The 19,956-nt window shown below is 37.0% G+C and overlaps 1 protein-coding gene across 1 annotated transcript; it reads right to left on the bottom strand.

Annotated features, from left to right (window-relative positions):
• Positions 1-152: 152 nt before the first annotated feature.
• On the bottom strand, positions 153-12,079 carry LOC127660165 (serine/threonine-protein phosphatase 2A 55 kDa regulatory subunit B beta isoform-like). The gene is made up of 10 exons (XM_052150273.1): positions 11,719-12,079; positions 11,184-11,283; positions 8,702-8,799; positions 7,777-7,918; positions 7,520-7,632; positions 6,973-7,150; positions 5,611-5,775; positions 5,323-5,492; positions 3,844-3,935; positions 153-3,738 (listed from the first exon to the last, which is right to left on the bottom strand). Exons 2-10 carry the CDS (start codon positions 11,239-11,241, stop codon positions 3,381-3,383), a joined length of 1,374 nt encoding a protein of 457 aa, XP_052006233.1. The 5' UTR covers positions 11,242-11,283; positions 11,719-12,079; the 3' UTR covers positions 153-3,380.
• Between the last annotated feature and the right edge of the window lie 7,877 nt (positions 12,080-19,956).

Genomic DNA, 19,956 nt, shown 5'->3' with positions numbered 1-19,956 from the left:
ACGCCCTCTTGTGGTCATTAATTCTGTAATAATACAGGTACAAACCCGACATCATGCTGAAAATAGTTAATACAGGGATCTGGCTCACTTTGGAGAATTTATATTAAAGGGATAGTTCAACCAAAAATAAAAGGACAAGATTTACTGTAAATAGCAACTTACATTTCAGCCTGGTCCTGGCACAAAGCTATCGTATGGCTTCAGAAGACTAGGAATATAGCGCACAGGTCATTTGGACAACATTTATGATACTTTATTCGTACTTTTTGTATTTTGACAGCACCAATCCACTTTTCTTTTCTTTTTTTAAAGAAAAAGAGCACTCAAACAATCTGATTCTCTATTTGTAAAGAGGGTCATAGGGTTTGAGTTAACTATTCTTTTAATATTCTAGATAAAATGGTCAAATCTGGGTACTAGCTATACACCGATCAGTACATGACAAAAGTACTGAATGGAAATGCTCTTTATGTTTTTGAGGTCAGGGTGGTGATGAAACAGCATTGAAACTGATCCCTGCACATTCCTTTCCAGCATTGTCTCGGCACACCTCCATAATTCCTATATCCTATTCACTGCTTGTTTTGGATTTTGCTTTTGTAAGTTTTGTCATTGAACATGGGAAGAGGCCTTAAAGTGTCCCTGAGCAGTCTGTCAAACCAAAGAAAACTCAATACTCTTAATTCTACTGTATAGTATACATACAAGCACAGTAGAGCATTAGAAAGCATCATAAAGGCTCTTGAGTCATTTACAATCATCATTATTATTGTTAAAGGGACACTTCATACACAAATTAAAATTGTCATATTTTAATCACACTCACGTTGTTCGAAAACCATTTAGAAAGAAAGACTTCTGTGGAACACAAAAGGAGATGTTAGGCAGAATGTTAGCTCCGGTCACCGTTCACTTTCATTGCATCTTTTTACCATACAATGAAAGTGAATGGTGACTTCTGCATAAAATCTCCTTTTGTGTTCCACGGAAGACAGAAATTCAAATGGGTTTGAAAAAGAGAGTGAGTAAATGTCTAAATTTTCATTTTGAGTTACTATCCCTTTAAAGGAACGTTTCAATACAAGTTAAGCATTTGTAACATGCCGTCGATTATTATCACGGAAAATAATTTCGACTCATCAGTTTGTAATAAAAAAAAAAAGCAAATGTCGAATGTATAGTAAAGCAATTTCAATGAAAGTAAATGGGGCATATCATTGCACTGGGATAAATATTAAAATACACACTCTTTTGAAAATTTAGCCATAATGTTTCTAAATTATTCATGAGACTACTTTCTAAACTTGTTAATTATATTTAATATTTCAAGTCCTGTCATGACCATGTAAAGCTGCTACATCCGGTAACCAGAAGGAGACTTAACTATTTCCAAAGTACTGTTACATGGAGCAAACTCCACCCACATGAATCATCAATAACGCATAACCAGAAGTTCATCCACCTAAAACAGTCCCACCACTAAAAGGACAATTAAGATATACGATAGGAATGCCTTATAGACTTCCACTGAAAGTGCATTACTGTACAGATGTTTTTTTTTTCTTCTTTTTTTACAAATTGATGGATGAGAATAAATTCTCTTTCCGGTAACCGACAGTATGCCACAGATGATGTTACTTCAGCTTAACTTGTTTTGAACCTGGAACATTCCTGTAAATAAGCCCTGTTTATGAGCAAACAGCTTTGTAAATATGCATGTTTCAAGGCAGCTGAAACTTATAGTGTTCATACTGCATGCAATGCTATAACATTATAGCGGTACATTCTCATTCAGGACCTTATCATCAAACTGTGTAATATATGTTTATCATAGTTTTTATGATTGTTTCAAGGCTGGCATCACTGAATCCAGATGAGAAATATGATGTTAAAAGCTAAAAGAAATCAAATTAATAGAGAAACACCACACTCCTGGCATGTGTGTTGTGCTGGTCAAACATTTATAGCAGGGTTGGGCAAAATTCAGAATTTAAGATTGCTCTGTTCCAGTTTATGAGCTGGAATTTGAAGTGACACAGGATGTTGAATTGGAATTTGAAATAGAATGACAGGAAGAGGAATTTTCTGTTCATTCACCATGGTCCATAAGATTAAAGTGTATATATATTACTGTATATACTTTATATAAAATTACATATAATAGTAAAATATTATTATATATATTACATTAAAATGTCAGTGTGTGTGTATATACTGTAGTATATTCTGGCAAAAAAATATTACATTTTAAATATCATATTTAAATATATAAAATAATATTCCGGGTTCATTACAAGTGAAGCTCACTTGCATTTGTGGCATAATGTTATTACCACAAAAGTTAATTTAAATTAATTTAATAAAGTAAAAAAAAACATTTAAATCGAGGTTCCAGTGAGGCCCTTACAATGGAAGTGAATGGGATCGAACTGTAAACTTTAAATACTTACTATTTCAATAGTATAACCATAATACACAAACAGTAAGTTTGTTAGCATGATTTGTGTGTAATAAAAGTCACTTACCTTTTCTGTGTAGTTATATCCAATTTTACAACTTCGTTGCCATGATGATGTAATGTCAACAAACCCTAAAACAACTGTAAAACTGACGATTTAAATAACTTTACAGCTTTTAACAGATAAATGAATGTTGCTGAAATGAAAGTGCTTTAAAATAAATTATACAGTGCATCCAGAAAGTATTCACAGCACTTCACTTTTTCCACATTTTGTTAAGTTACAGCCTTATTCCAAAATGGATTAAATGGAAAACAAACTTCTTTCACGTTGTCATTATGGGGTATTGTTTGTAGAATTTTGAGGAAAATAATGAACTGAATCCATTTTGGAATAAGGCTGAAACATGAAAAACTGAAGCGCTGTGAATACTTTGAGGATGCACTTTAAGCTTCATTTTCTGCATTTAAACCCTCCAAAAATTGGCCCCATTGGCTTCCATTGAAAGTACCTCATTGTAACCTCGATTTTTGCTCTTTCTTTTTTTTTTTAAATAAATTTTTGTGTTGCTGTACATTGATCTTAACTCTAAATCCAGGATATTACTTTAGTATCAATGAATTCTATCTAATGTTTATGGAAATGCCTCATATGTTGTATGTATGATAGCATGTTTAAGGGTAATTCATCCTGAAAATCAAATGTATTATAAAAAACTACACTTACAACAGTTACATGAATGCCTTTGAATTTCATTCCATTTTCTACTACCTTACATCCAATGTGGAATTACAATTCTGCATCCTGTTTACAACCTCAATTGCAATTCAGCAACTGAATTGGAATTTTAAAGGCATACGCAATTTAATTCTGAATAGAGGACAAACCTGAAGTACAGTGCTATACCACATACAGAAGGATTCATGTGGAATCATTGATGTTGGGTGTGTCTGTTATTTGAGAGGCACACTTTGTATTTGTGCATTGTGAATGAATGTTGGGCGTCAGTCTGTCCTGAAAAATGTAAAGGTTGTTGCTGGCTGCGATGGCGATGATGTTTTCTTTGGGATGCCAGGCGGTATGGAGGATTTTTTTCTGGAAGTCCAGACTGTCCACGCTAACGTCCGTCTCTTTCCTCTTCTTCCCCACACACACACGCCTCGGCTGCAGGACCGCCCTGCGCTTACACACCTCACGACTGGCCTCCAGAGTGACGTCACGTCTGCTCGCCCGGTCAAACAATCGGAAGTAGTTGTTGTACGCCCCTGTCATTATGACACTGGAGAGGAAGAGAGGGATTTAGAGAGAACAGATGCAGAGCAGCTGGATCCTTGTCAGTTATATTTCAAAGGTCAAAGGTGAAATTGTTTGGATGATGGCTCACCTGTCTGTTCCGTTCCAGGCACATTCAAACTTGTCAAAAATACAATCACTCTCATACAATGCGCAGAGTTTGGTTTGCAAGTAGTCGTGGACCTAAAGAAACACAAATGTTTATACAAAATAGGCCATCAGAGAAAAAGTTGCAAGCAGGGTTAGGGTATATAGGGTAGTTTAGGGTTAGGGGCAGGTTCAGAATTTAACCAGGGCTTAGAGCAAAACTTCCATTGAAAGATGGAAAATAGATATTGTAAAATATTTGTATGTTTTTTTTTTGTTTATGTTATTTAACATTTTACCTGTTTCATAATATACTATTCAAGAATTCTACTAGACTACTTCTCTGTTAATAGGGTTTAGTTTGGGTTTCTACAGACACTAGTGACCAGAAGTATTAAAGTAAAGTAGCTAGCTATTTGATGTTTTTTATTTTATAGGATGGATGGTAACAACAATCGTTTAGATTAAGATTTTATTTGTATTATTTCACTGAGTTGAACCATGTGTGATGAATACAGTAGGTGACACTGTGCTTTGATAAATACAATGCAACAGATTTAATAAAATATTCGTGTACCATGATATTTATGGTAGTGGTTTTCCAACCGGGGCCAAATATAGGCATGTAGTCAAAAGTGAGTTTTGCCCACCCAATCAAACATTTGGGAAACAGTTTTAATAATAAAAAATAAAAAAAAACAATTACCAATTTTGCATTTGTTAAAAGCAATATGGGGACGGGCTGTGTGTTGCAAACACTGAGGGTGGGCTGCCCAACCAATCACAAAACAGCACCAGAAATGTGTATTGTTTTTCTATTTTTGTCATTGGCCGTAAGTAACGACACTCTCAAAAAGCAGCTGATGCAATCCAGAGAGTCTGAGACGTTACACATGCGATAATGGTAATAAGAGATATTTTTGTGCTATATAGGTTTTTTGTGCCCATATAAAAGCCTGGGGCTGTCTCAGTGCACAGTGACCATGTGGCTGCTGTTTATGTATCACAGACTCCCTCTTATCAAATATCTCCCTCCAAATCGCACTGCGGGTGTTCGTGAAGTTCTGGACCTGAATTACGAAGTCTGTGCGGGATGGATTTTTCAGACCCGCTCCAGTGAGATCCTGTCCCGCTCCCGTAAAATACAATTTAACATTTTGTCTCACTCCAGCCTGCAACTTTCACGTTTTGTCCCGCTACCGAGTGCAAAAGCCCGCAGGTGGTGGTCTGCGCACATTTTTTCAATTCAGTTTCATTTTAAGTACATTTTTGTGTGCTTTTGCTGTGGACTTGATGTCCAATGTAAATCTCCTCCCCACCAACATGGTATTGCCAAATCCAAAAATATTAAATAAAATAAAAAACATTGCCATGGTATTTTTGGTACTTTTTCAGTGAGGCCATTTTACTAAACGCTGGGACGCCTGACAATTTGAATAGAATATTATGTATGTGTATCTGTGTGAATGAGTCAGTGACAGACCTGGTATGTTTCAACTGGTTTATTTTCCATGTTGAGGTCCCAGACTTTAGCGGTGAGGTAATCTCGAGTGAGCAGGTAACGGCCACTATGACTGAACTTTACATCTGACACTGAGGAAACAATCTCTGAGAAGAATGTCCGACCTGCCGGATCCACTGCCTCTTCAAACACTAATGGAGCATGCAAAAACCTTTGAGTTAGGGGACAAATGTGGACATTTCTCAAAGTGGGGATACGTTAGTTATAATGATTGCTTCACCGCTGAATGTATGCATTGATGTGGCTTACATTTGACATGTTGGTCACAGAGTGCGCGGGCTCTCATGTCACAGAGGCGTGTGGTTCCTGTACTGCTGCTGAAGGCCAACAGGTGGCAGTGATGAGGATGAAACTCTGCCACTGTGATCACCTCGGTGAGGTCCTCCATGTTCTCTGGCTTCAAATCTACTATGTCTGAAAGAAATTCACTGAGAAAAACCAACATACTGAGATACTGAGATATCATATCATCCATATCAAATCCTAACAAAACACTACGTCAGCTAAATGTTTTGAAGCCTTTGTTGTGTGTTGAATGCTTGTCCCTAATATGAAGTGCTTGTGTGCTACCGGATACAAAACCAGCAAGAAGTCATTAGTAAAACAGCTTGACTAGCACAGGGTTCCCACATTCAAAGAAAACTAGGAAATATCAGAGAAATTTAAAATGGTGTTTTCCAGGCCTGGAACAGTCATGGAAATTTCTATAGTGAGTGACTATTTAGTTAAAATATTTTATCACCAAAATATTGCTCTTGGTTAGTGCTTGTGTAGAGTAGCGCTACATCTTAATATCCATACTTCCCTATAATACAGTATGCCAATGGAGTAGTATGTCGGAATCCTCAGTAGTTATAAAACAGTAAGCGAGAAATACCCAGATGACCTACTATTTCTGGCGAGATTATATAGTATGGATTGACTGAACGTTTCACAATCCCAAAATCCCTCGGGAGCAGAGGTGAAGTCACGTTCAAACGCTGGATTTAAAAAAACGGTGTGAACCGTGAGTCGGATGGCTATTCTCAACTGTAGAAAATAGTTTCTTGCATTTAAATTGTGCTTGTTTAACGAAACCAGAGTCAATTATTTCCGTGGTTTATGTCCTATATTTGGGTCACAAGTCAATACACACATGTCTGGATGAAGTACAGTATGACTAAAATATATTCATACTACACACATGCATACCTAAAGAACATACTAGAAAGGCCAAAAAGTGTGTCCTTTATCAAATACAGTTACGTACTCTGGCAGTACGTGGTTTTGGAACCAGGGTAGAAATTGCTTGCAAGCATCCTAGTACCGGCCCTGCTCGCTAGCGATAGTAATGTCAGATTTTTGAGAGAATCCTTCTTTAGAGTTGGTACTTTTTAAGCTCGAAATGATTCACAAATTGGTCTCAATGATTCATTATGACATGATTTTTAAAAACCACAAGCAACTGGAAAAGTCATGGAAGAGTCATGGAAATTCATTGGTCAAAAAGGGTGGGAACCCGCACTAACCAGCATTAACCAACATGGACATTGATGCTGGTCCTCTCAGGCACCATAACACAACAATGTCCTGTCACTCTCTTTTTCTGCCTTATTCTCAGAAGAAAGATACTGAAGCTTCGGTCAGTGATGTTGAGATTCCACAGGTTAATTCTCAGGTCATCAGCTGACATGTACGTCTCACAGTCACTGTTGACACTGATGGAGTTGATGTGATATGCGTGTGCATTAGCGAAAACACGCCGCGGGGACGCCTCCACAAGTAGATCCATCGGCCGGAGAACAGGGACCTAGACAACATGAGCACAAACAAACATGCATGAACATAGGTCATGAAAAAAGAAGAGAAAAGAAGATTTAAAGGGATAGTTCACCTAAAAATGTTACTTCTGTCATCATTTACTCACCCTCATGTTATTCCAACCCCTGTTTGACTTGCTTTTTTCCATGGAAAACAAAAGGAGTTGTTTGAAAGCAAGTTAACCTCAGTTACGATTCACTTTTGTTGCATCTTTTTTTTCTCCATACAATGAAAGTGACTGAGACTAACATTCTTCCTTAAGTATTCCATGGAAGAAAAAAAAGTCAATTTGGACAACACAAGGGTGAGTAAATGATAACAGAATTTTCATTTTTGGGTGAATTGTTCCTTAACACACCTGTAGAGTTGTAATTGTAGAAAGGTCCTTTAGTCTGCCCTCCTCATCTATGAGATTGTAGCCCTCTGCTCGCTTGTCTCTCTCACTCACCTTCCACAGCTTTATGGTCTTATCTGACAATGAAAAGAAAATTCTTCTTAAAGATTCAACAATGTGTCTCAGTATTGTGGGATATAAAGTTGTATATCTAAACAATAAATTGTTCTGATAACAATCTAAATATTGCTATCAGAACAAACAATCATTTTGGTTGTTACCATTGGTAGTGAGGAGGAAGTGGGCAGGGTTATGTGGAGGCAGCCAGCGAATCTTATTTATTTTCTCCTCAATCTCCAAACTTTTCAGGTAATCAAATTCAGGCTCGTGACTCTGAAACGTGCTATAAACATTATATTCGCCCTGAAAGAGAGAGAGTTATTGACTTAATGAATTTTGCTGCTTACTTCCTGTGTTACAATGGCTGAGTAAATGTTAGAGGTTAAAGTTTAAAGACACCATGAAATCGAAATCAAAGTTTTGTGGCTATTAGTCCATGTCTGGCTTTGAGAATATCTACAGTATATTGGAGTATATTCCAGTGGAGGAAGAATCCCAGCTGCCTCCGCATCTGAGACCGTCAACCCGCACATCTTATCAAGTGGCTTGCTGAGTGCGTTTATGACGCTTCTGTTCTACCCGCTCCATACAGGACTCGAACCTAGGTCTCTGGCGTGGGAGGCGGGTGCTCTAACAAGGAGGCTAAAGGCTACAGCCTCTAGCGTCAGTCGCTAGTGCACCTCTTGAGGTCAGGAGAGTGAGGTTTACACACTGCACAGCTATCTACCAGCTGGCTCCCGTTACACGTTGCCATGGAGACATATCGCATGTGGAGGCTTCATGCCATCCACCGTGGCATCCACGCTCAACTCACCACGCGCCCCACCAAGAACAAACCACATTATAGCGATCACAAGGAGGTTACCCCATGTGACTCTACCCTCCCTAGCAACCGGGACAATTTGGTTGCTTAGGAGACCTGGGTGAAGTCACACAGCATGCCCTGGGATTCAAACTAGCGAACTCCAGAGGTGATAGGCAGCATCTTTACCACTGAGCTACCCAGGCCCCGGCTATTAGCTTATTTTTTATAAGGCAAACTTGCTATTCCAATAGAAAATGTGGTATTTAAAGAGAATATCTCACCTGTGGTTCTCTCTGGAAGATGACAACTCTCCCACCCTTATCACCCGTGGCCAAGAACTCTCCTGTCTGGTTGAACTCCACCGTAGAGATGACATCAGCTGAATCAGAGATCAGATTGAAATCAACAATGCACTTCCAAAGTAAACAAATGCAATGTTTAAACAGTTGAATAAGTGTAAATTATGGTGTAATGCCATAGTGTACACGTTCACTTCTTTTCTGAGAGCCAGTGCAAAGACAAGGTTTTGGAGTGATTTTGTGTACTTAAAGGAACATCGATAAGACATATAAATTGAAATACATATTTAACATCAAGTTACCATACCATGGTTCATAGTTCTTCTGTATGCCATGCCAGCAAGAAACTTACCCTGATATATATTTTTTTAAACTGCGAAAATGAAAGGCAGTACCAAGGGTACTGATATATAAATACTATACAATGTCAATAACATATAATTTTTCACTTTGCAATAATAAGAATGTCATAATGCCCACCTTTTTTTTTTCTCGCATTCTGGTGATGAGAATATGGGGGTAAAATGTGTGTAACTTTCATCAAATGAATGTCACAGAAATCACCTGGACAGTGAAGGAAAAGCAGCCAACAAATGGCTGTATACACAGGAACTTCTTCAGTACTGTTTAAAAAGCATCCTAGGTGCAGAGCTGGCCCATGGGTTTGTGGGGCCCTAGTTGAAATCATGAAAATGGGCCCCCCGGTGTGAAAATTGCAATAACTTTAAAACATCCATTGAACGACTGCAAATGTGATGAGCAGATTTTTTTTTTATATAGAAAGCACTAAAAAAGAAGCACTATACTTTATAGCTCAGTAGATGACAAATAATATGTCCAATAGCTTTTTTTACCCGACATGAAGACGTTTGGTTAAAATGTACATGCATGCATAAGGGAATATTATGTTTTAGGTACTGTGATGTCACCATTTTATCACCCTATTTTGATTGACTTTCAACCTTTTTCTATAAGTACAAATAAACCAGTGTCTCAATTAATATGAGGTCATGGAAACTGCAAGTATGAGTATTATTGGGTAACATTTTATGATAAGGTTTGCATTAGGTGTCGTTAGCATCATATAATACAATTTTCCAGCATTTATTATTCTTGGCTAATGTTCATTTATAAAAATACAATTGTTTATTGTTTGTTCATGTTAGTTTATATTGTATTAACTAATGTTATCTTATACAATCTCCAGAGTTAAAAATTGACTAGTATATGTAGAATTTAACATTGTTAGTTCATGTTAACTAATGTTAACAATACAACTGTAAGTGTTACCCATTACAGTTACACAAAATAAGAAAATACTCTTTAAAATAGTTTTAATTGTATAGAAAACTGCTGACTATGCTTGAAATTCAATTGCAACTACCCACATAACTATGTGTAAAAGTTTATTTAAAGCAACAAAATCAAATAAAACAAAATGTTGGCCAGAATGTGTGCAAAAGAAAATAAAAGTTAAAACATCAGGGAAAGTAAGGTAACTACAGCAATGTGTATTGTTTAATGTATAATTATTTATAAATAAAATTACATATTTTAAATAGGGTCTATAAACACAACACCTCGAAATATATATTTGTAAACAAATGTAAAGAATAAACACATGCCTCTTAGAAAGCAGACATATTTGCAGATAGGATGGTTTGGTTATTTTCCATATTAATTGTTCATATTTTCTCTATGTGAGTTTTTATATTTATATTTTTATTTATGCGTCTTTATATCGGCAGTGTCTGAATTCCTTCCTGTCTAAAAATACTGTGAAAAGAAGCTACGCTCCAGTTCCCACCAATGATTTGCGTTATGAATAAATTATGCAGATTAGTGTGCACTGTTAAGCTTTATTTCTTTTTACTTTACTTTTGTAACTTTAAGTTATTTGTCTTTTTGTGATTCTTCAGAGCTCATTTTATACTTAATATGATGTTTTTAACCCTAACCCTTCATTGTGATTGAATGTTAAACGATTAGATCCATGTGTTGCACATTAACCTGAATGAGGTATATTAGGAATCGCTAGACTGTGGAGAATTTTGAAATGAAGGTCAATAATATCTCATGTCTTATGACTTGTTCATTAACTTTACAAGTGCATGCAGGATCCCTTCAGGTACATCTGAGCCTTAGACGGCCGTCTGTATCGCCTGCAGGGCAGGTCAGCCCTGCTTAGGTGTCACCTCATGAAATTGATTGAGAGAATGTGCAGATCAATAATCTATGCTACTTTAAAGAAGCTAAAATACAAAATAGTTTTGATTTGGTTAACATTTTGGTCACAACTCACACTAGTACATTTGTGTTACTTCATAGTTTTAATGCCTTTAACTATTCTGAATGTGTAAAACAGAAATAATAATGTCAAAGTGTCCAAGAATTTGATTAGTAATGTACAGTACATAAGACTTTGTGCTATATTGTGGTGTGTATGTCTGTGTATAAATGTTACCCTCTGTGTACTCTGGCTCCAAGGCTGCGAGATCCGAACAGAGAACCGGGCTCAGCATTCTTGGACAGAACTAAGGGCAGGGGCTGCAGCTCTACCAATCCTGCAAAGAGGAGGAGTTTCGTGATGAGCATACAAATTTGAGTGAAAGGGTTTGAACATGCTACTAGTGTTTTGAACACATGCTCCTCTCTTGGAGTTATTCAAACATGCAGGTATCATGGGCATCAGTTTGGATCAATTGCAAACCATTAAGATCCAAAGAATGACTTTGATAAGTGGGAATGGGCCTAAAATGAGCTAATCAAATCCTATTCCACATAAATATAAACAACAGATTATCTAAGGGGGAAAAATCTCAAAGCTGACACACATATACATGTCCATCTGGACCAAATGCTTTAAATGGCCTCTGATATGTAGTTTGGAGTGTTAAAAGAGGATTGCACTGCCCACTTATACTTGTAAACACTCATAAAACACACAGATGGTAAAGAGTGAATGGGAATTATGTAAGGAGAAAATTCAAGACTCTTACCTTCAGTCACATTGCTGTGCTACAGTTTAGCTGTCAGGATCAGATGCTAATATATTCATTTAGTTCCATTGCTGAGTTTGAGTGTATAAAAGCTGTCTGTGGATCCGTGTGTTTGATGAATGAGCAGCACACCATCCATTTTTCACACATCAGCAAATCTATTGCAAAGCGTCATGGGGTACATGAAACTCCATGCAAAGAGGCTGATGCCACACAGACATAAACTCAACAAAATATACTTGCACAATAGAAAAATCACAAACAGGATCTTTTGGAGGCATCTGCAACCAGAGTCTTCAGTTCAATTAATTCCGGTTGTGTTTTCCTGAAATTAGAGGTAAACACATGACAGCTGGACTTGTGCGTAGGCATACTGATGTTTGTGCAAAAAACGAGGGAGGGATAAAAATCTATCTGTTCTGCTGCATAGACTCCTCCCCCAAAGCATCTCACATAGAAGGAGACACAAAGATCTTGAGTGACACACAATCATCCAATCGTTTGACTGGTCAGGGAATTGTGGCCAATAAGAGAGCAGCTCAGCATCACTCTGAGCATCAAACCCCCCACTCCAGCCTCATACTGATACAGCTACAGGAGTGGTTGCCTGGTAACCGCATCTGTCTCTGAGAGTAGAGCAAGAGACTTGGAGGAAAAACGAGGCATTGCAATGGTTACATAAAGATGTGAAAAACATTGAAAATGTTGAAATGTTGCAGACAGACAGAATGCACTGCAAAAGCCAATCCTGCCTATATATACACACAACCACATTATATATATGATAAAAAGCACAATGTATTGTTTATGATTTATTTTCCTTTGTGCACTGGCCGATATGGCTGTCGTCTTGGACTTATGCTGATCTATCTGTCCATCATTCCATCCATCCATTTAATCTTGTAAAAAAAATGTAACAATATCAAAAAGAATCTCTTTAAAAAACCGAAACAAATCACAATCTAAATAATTTTCTTTATTTGTCTACTAACAATGTCCAACAGTGTATGTACCTGTACGTGCATCACAGCAGATTTAATAAATGTTTTGGTCAGGTTTTCTTTAAGACATTAAAATGTCCACCACAGTGTAACTTACAATTTATCTCAAATTCCGTATTGTGTTTACAGTAATATAATCCCATGGTGGGATTTCCACAGATGGAAATTACATTTTTAACCTTTTTTTTTTTTAATAAATTGGTCAACTCCTCTGCGATGGACTGGCGACCTGTCCAGGGTGTCCCCCGTCTTTCGCCCAATGTTAGCTGGGATAGGCTCCAGCCCCCCGCGACCCTGTACACAGGATAAGCGGTTGACGATGGATGGATGGATGGATGGATGGTCAACTCCTATGTCTTGCTAAGGCTAATTTCAAAGCTAACATTTTATGTTTCCTAAATACAAACTGCGTAATTTGGCAAAATTACAGTTTGATTGCAAATGACTCCCAATAAAAATACTCTGCTCGCATGTGACATACACTCAGCGAGCACTTCATTTGGAAAACCTGTACACCTACTAATTCATGCAATCTTCTAATCAGCCAATCACGTGGCAGCAGTGCAATGCATAAAATCATGTATATATGGTCAGGAGCTAATATTCACATCAACCATCAGAATGGGCAAAAATAATGTGATTTGGACTGTGTCATGATTGTTGATGCAAGGCTGGTTGGTTTGAGTATTTCTGTAACTGCTGATCTCCTGGAATTTTCACGCACAACAGTCTCTAGAGTGTACTCAGAATGGCACCAAAACAAAAAACATCCAGTGAGCTAATTGATGAGAGAGGTCAACAGAGAATGGCCAGACTGGTTCGAACTGACAGAAAGTCTACGTTAACTCAGATAACCCCTCTGTACAATTGTAGTGAGCAGAATAGCATCTCAGAATGCACAACATGTCAAACCTTCAGACGGATGGACCACAACTGCAGAAGACCATGTCGGGAACTTTATAAGGATCATTGTGTTCCTAATAAAGTGCTCAGTGAGTGTGTGTGTGTGTGTGTATACACAAGTTGTGGCTTTTTCAGAAGGAAATTGGTACTTTAATTAATCAAAGTGGCATTCAACTGATCACAATGTATAGTCAGGACATTACTGATGTAAAAAAACAACACCATCACTATTTGAAAAAAGTTATTTTTGATCAAATCTAGACAGGCCCCATTTCCAGCAGCCATCACTCCAACACCTTATCCTTGAGTAATCATGCTAAATTGCTAATTTGATACTAGAAAATCACTTGCCATTGTATCAAACATATTTGGTTATTTGGTTCATTAAATGAAGCTTAACATTGTCTTTGTGTTTGTTTTTGAGTAGCCACAGTATGCAATAGACTTGCATGTCTTAAGGACAATATTAGGTCAAAAATGACAAAAAAGAAACAGCTTTCTCAAGAAACCCCTCATCAGTCAATCATTGTTTTGAGGAATGAAGGATATGCAATGCTTGAAATTGCCAAAAAACTGAAGATTTCACACAAAGGTGTACACTACAGTCTTCAAAGACAAAGGACAACTGGCTCTAACAAGGACAGAAAGAGATTTTGAAGGCCAGATGTACAACTAAACAAGAGAATAAGTACATCAGAGTCTCTAGTTTGAGAAATAGATGCCTCACATGTCCTCAGCTGACAGCTTCATTGAATTCTACCCACTCAACACCAGTTTCATGTACAACAGCAAAGAGAAGACTCAGGTGTGCAGTCCTTATGGGAAAAATTGCAAAGAAAAGCCCCTTTTGAAACAGAGAAACAAAAAGAAAATGTTAGAGTGGGCAAAGAAACACAGACATTGGACAACAGATAATTGGAAAACAGTGTTTTGGATCTTAACCCCATTGAGCTTTTGTGGGATCAGCTAGACTGTAAGGTGTGTGAGAAGTGCCCGACAATCTATGACAAGTGCTACAGGAAGTGTGGGGTGAAATGTCACCTGAGTATCTGGACAAACTGACAGCTAGAATGGCAAGGATCTGCAAAGCTGTCATTGCTGCACATGGAGGATTTTTGATGAGAACTCTTTGAAGTAGTGTAAGTTCTGATATATATTTTTTAATTGTAATGATAATTGTTCACGTTATTAATGTTCTAACTATACATTGTGATCAGTTGAATGCCACCTTGGTGAATAAAAGTACCAGTTTATTTTCATAAGAGCAAAATCTGTACATTATCTGTATATATGTGTGTGTGTGTGTGTGCATAAAACAGCTAGATCCGGTCCTTGATGCTGATTGGTCAACAGCTCTGACCACTTCACAGAACTTCTATTTGTATCACTCTGCAGCACCCATAGCTGACAGTTACCCTTGTTGCCTAGCAATGTTCTGTTTACTGCCAGGGACTGTATTTTCTAGTATAAGCATGGGTTTAATGATTTTACTTAAAATATAATGTTTTATGAACATCTGTGTCCTTAATATTTTTACTATGTGGTGACCGCTTTATAAAAGCAATAAGGTATTCAAGGCCGTGCCATAATGTGAATTTAGTCACGGCTGAAGGGGTTGCAGGCACTCTGATTCATGTTGTGCCTAAGAACACATTGCATGGCCTCTCATGCCTTATTGATTAAATTTTGTTTCTTCAAACATCACTTGACTCATATTTCATGATTTTCACTGACACAATTTCATTTATGTTTATTTCACTCTTTCTTTAGGTAATCTTACTTTTAATATAATAATTAGTATTTTTATAATGGATTTTCAGTTGAATACCCAAAGTCTGGGTATGGCCTGTGAAAACTACAATCTTGTGTAAAATAAATAAAATAATAATAATATCCTTTCTGAATTTGTGTTCATTCTGGTTTGTTCTGACCCTAAAATCACACATACATCACCTAGACGTCTATATGATGTCCGTGATTACATCTGGAAGACATGTTTTTTTTAATGTTGTTTGCTCATCTTCAATACGTCTATAAGACGTATCCTCTCGGATGTCAATAAGACATTCAGCAGATGCCTTTCCCAGCAAACATGCCAGTGCGGGCCCACTGTGGGTAAGTGTGGGTTTTCTGTGGGACAGTGTGGGCAAGGGCAAACCCTTTGAGGCCCCATGTGGGCATTCTGTAGGCAAGCCCACTGTGGGCTTGCCTACAGAAAACCCACACAGGCCCCCAGTGGGTTAGTCCATGCGGGACCCATAGTCGTTTTGCCCATTTGGGCCCACATGAGGATTTACTGTGGGCAACCCACATGGGACATTTATTTAATGTTGGTCATTCTGATCTTTTTCAGATGTTTAGCAAATGTAAATTAGATTGTGATTATTTCCAGATGAAAAGATCTAAAACAGACATCTCAATAAGTTGAAAAATCACATTTCTTTTATTTTAGTCATAAAATACACTTCTACATAAAACTATATCCTCAGGAAAGAGTTGTGTTGAAACAAACACAATGTTTGTTGTGGAGAAGTTTCATTATGACGTCTGTTTTTTTTTTTTACAGTGGAAAGGTGGAGTCTTCTCACACAGTGAAAGTCATGAAAATGGTAAGACCCAAGACAAGAGCAACATCAACATCAAGGTAAAGTATTCTCTATTGATTAATTTGCTAATTTGGATTTTTGACGTCTAGTTTGACCACACGTGTCGTTCTAACATGAGACGAGATCTATCTCCCACATATCTAGTTGTAGAGAACGCTAATTAGCAAATCAAACAAGAAAACATGAAGGAAACACACCACAACAAATTACTAGGATATAAGTCTTTATTTGTAACACTGCATTTTGAGTCGTGCGGCAGGCCTAATCAAACACGAGACTTTCACGAGACACGATGCCGATTCCTGGCCAATAGAATTGCCACGGTTAACGCGTTTCCACCTCATAAATCTAAACAAAAGATACTCTTATGTATGATTGATATGTCTTCTTGAATACAAATCGATTTGATGCCTTTGGCTTACTTTCAACATAGTGAAATGTTGATGAAGTTATGTGCAGTAACGTTTCTGGTATAAAGCCAACAAAGTATGCATTGTCCAGATCACACAACACCTTCATTAATATATATTTTCTGTTAAAGATGTGCTGTGACTTTTCTGTTGTTCTGTGGCATAATTAAGTTGTGTAGCTCACACGATTGAGGTTTATGAGGAAGAGAACATTGGCAGGATTGAACTTGCTCTTAACGAACTTTCATTTGAAACTCTAAACGAGAGAGACTTTCTCTCTGAAATATTCTCCGCCTGGCATATGTATCATAATAATTGCACGGATTACAAAAAATGGGATTTAAGTCAAACATCTTTATTAAATCATTTTTGAGCAATCTGCATCAGCAGTAGCACCTCTTTAATCAGCAAACATGCGATCTGCCCTCACTTGAGAATGTTAAAGGGATAGTTGTTCACACAAAAATGAAAATTCTCTCATCATTTACTCACTCACCCTCATGCCATCCCAGATGTTTATGACCTTCTTTCTTCTACTGAACACAAACGATGATTTTTAGAAGAATATCTCAGCTCTGTAGGTCCATACAATGCAAGTGAATGGTGACCAGAACTTTGAAGCTAAAAAAAATGATCAAAGGCATCATAAAAGTAATCCATACGACTCCAGTGGTTAAATTAATAAATCAATATAAATTAAATAAATTCTCCTCCCTGCACAGTTGGTGATATGCACGAATAATGCGGATTACCAAAATCAAAATAATAAAAATGTGGAAGTGAAAGTGGAGATTTATAAGGAGAGAAAAAAGGACTGAAATACTGATCTGTTTCTTACCCATATCGATCATATCACTTCTGAAGATATGGATTTAACCACTGGAGTCGTATGGATTATGCCGGCTTTATGTGCTTTTTGGATCCACAATGATTTGGCCATCATTCAATGCATTGTATGGACCAACAGAGCTGAAATATTCTTCTAAAAATCATTGTTTGTGTTCTGCAGAAGAAATAAAGCCATACACGTGGGATGGCATGAGGGTGAGTAAATGATCTGAGTGAACTATACCTTTAATACTCCATTAAAGCTCCAGTGGAAACAAGTGAAAGAAGAAATGTTATCAACTTCTAACATAAGGAAAAGGCAGGGAATGTAATTAGAAATAAAATAATTCAATAAACAATATTTGGATATTATAATATAGGCCTAACTATAGATAATATTGTGTGTATGCTTACTTATTATTTCAAAACACTTTAAATTTAAAAATGTATATTTTATATCATTAAATCATTTTGACACGCATATTGTTTATGTCTTTTGCTATATACTTTTGAAAGTAAATATTTTTACATTTGACTTCCATTGTAAGTGCCTCACTGTAACCCCATTTATGCTTTTTTTTGTTTGTTTAAATACATTTTTGTGGAAATTAACATTATAGCACAATTGTTGTTACATATAACCGGTTATGACAGAAATGATAAAAGGTTAAATGATCATATTACACACCCTCCCTCCACCTGCAGGGTTTATATTGAAATACTGGTGTTGCAAAAGGTAGTGTGCATACTCTTTGTGCAGGTAGGGGTGTCACTGTCTTTTTCTGTTCTGTAACTAAACACACATGCGTTTTATATACTGTATATGTGAATTGCTTTAGATAAAAAGTGTTTTCTAAATGACGACCACATAAATATCCTACATCTAGGGGCTCTTGGCGTATTGTACTTGATTCTCAGCTTTGAAAACTAAAGTGAACAGTGACAGTTGGTTTCCTTGCACTACCTAATCTTTGGCTCACATGAAGAAAGCATGTCATGACATGATACTCTCTGTATGTCTCCAGACGCGCCAAAACCCTCCGATGTGATGATAGCCACTCCGGTTTATCAGCAGCAGCCGAATGATGTTTCTAGATTCCTGAAAATCAAGCCACTGGTTTTTGGGGTAAACAACACTGTTCTAGAAGGAATTTTGCTTTAAAGTGCTTATGCTTTCAAAGTGTATGAATAAATGGATAGAATCTTATTTCTTTTTTTCACAGATTTTGGAAATATTGACAGCTTTAATAGGAACAGGTTTTATAATCTGGCAAAGATTTTTGTTCCATTTGTGGTCACCAGTCTTTGTAAGTCATTCATTTCAATATTTGCACTACAGTACATTGTGCAGTGAGCAAATGATGAAATAAAGTCCTTTTCTGCAGTGCATTTTAACTGGAGCCATAACAGTCTCTGCTGCAATCAAACATAACCTGTGTCTGGTTAGTCTGAATTTGACATCTCATTTTGTATATTTGAATGAAACTTTAGTTCTTCTTCTTATTATGCATATTTTGTTTAAAGAGCATTTTGCGGTAACTGTTTTTGAACCAGATCTTCCTTATTGTAGGTCAAAACCGCACAAGTTCTCAACTATGTAAACATTGCAATGGCTGCTACCTCCCTCCGCATTAACCTGGTCTATTGGGTAAGTGGTGTGTTCATGTTGAACACACTCAGCTTTTACTTTGAAAGCCTCTTGTTTTTTTATTGTTTGCCAAGTTTTTGCACCTGTTCTTTGTTCCCCCATTTTTTTCCGAGTATTTACAAAAAAAGTATAAAATTGCTAATATTATTTTACAGCAGTGTAATGTTATTCAGCTTATTACTAATTTGTCTTTTGTACTGTTTTTCAAAAAATTTTCACCTGGGAAAATTTCTTTTATTTAATCAAATATTGAAATGAAAGATCTTATATAATGTTCATTGAGTATATTACTGTATTATATATTGTGTATATTACTTTTAAAATTACCTTGATCTTGCCATGAAAATAGCCAGTGATGATGACATGGCAATACATATAAATACATAAATAAATGTCTAGCAACCACTTTGTTTATTAATCATCCTGCCTCTAATGCTGACTTAGGGTTTTACTTTGGTTGTCTTTGTGGTCTGCGATAGTCTGGCCTTAATTTTCTCTATTATCATTGCCTCATCATCTTGTTTCTGCTGCTGCAGGCCAAAGGTAAAACTCATCAATACACACCGAATCAGATTAAATAAGATCCCATGCATGATAAACTTCTCACAATGGTTCTCTGTCTCTCTCTCAGTCAAGAAGTACTGCCATGGTCAGTTACATGAACACAAATTTGCCTGTTAACAATATTGTGTTTGTGGGCCAAATGGACCCCTCTGCATTTCCACATCCTGGTAGTTCATTCCTGCCTGTGATGCCAGCAAACTACGGACCCGTCCCGACTTCACCTCCACCAGCCTATGAGGTAATTATTAGCAGTGGGTGGAAAATGGTCATGTAATGGT

The sequence above is a fragment of the Xyrauchen texanus genome, chromosome 19, assembly GCF_025860055.1.
Source record: "Xyrauchen texanus isolate HMW12.3.18 chromosome 19, RBS_HiC_50CHRs, whole genome shotgun sequence".
Taxonomy (NCBI): domain Eukaryota; kingdom Metazoa; phylum Chordata; class Actinopteri; order Cypriniformes; family Catostomidae; genus Xyrauchen; species Xyrauchen texanus.
Note: the sequence above shows the minus strand (reverse complement) of the source record. Positions and strands in the feature narration are given on the sequence as shown.

Coding starts and splice junctions, on each gene's coding strand:
- LOC127660165 (XM_052150273.1), bottom strand. CDS start 11,241: ATGCTGAGCCCGGTTCTCTGTTCGGATCTCGCAGCCTTGGAGCCAGAG. Junction 5,776..6,972: donor CATCACTGACCGAAGCTTCA/GTATCTTTCTTC, acceptor AATTTCTTTCAG/ACATAGTAGATTTGAAGCCA. Junction 3,739..3,843: donor GCCTGGAACGGAACAGACAG/GTGAGCCATCAT, acceptor CTTCCTCTCCAG/TGTCATAATGACAGGGGCGT.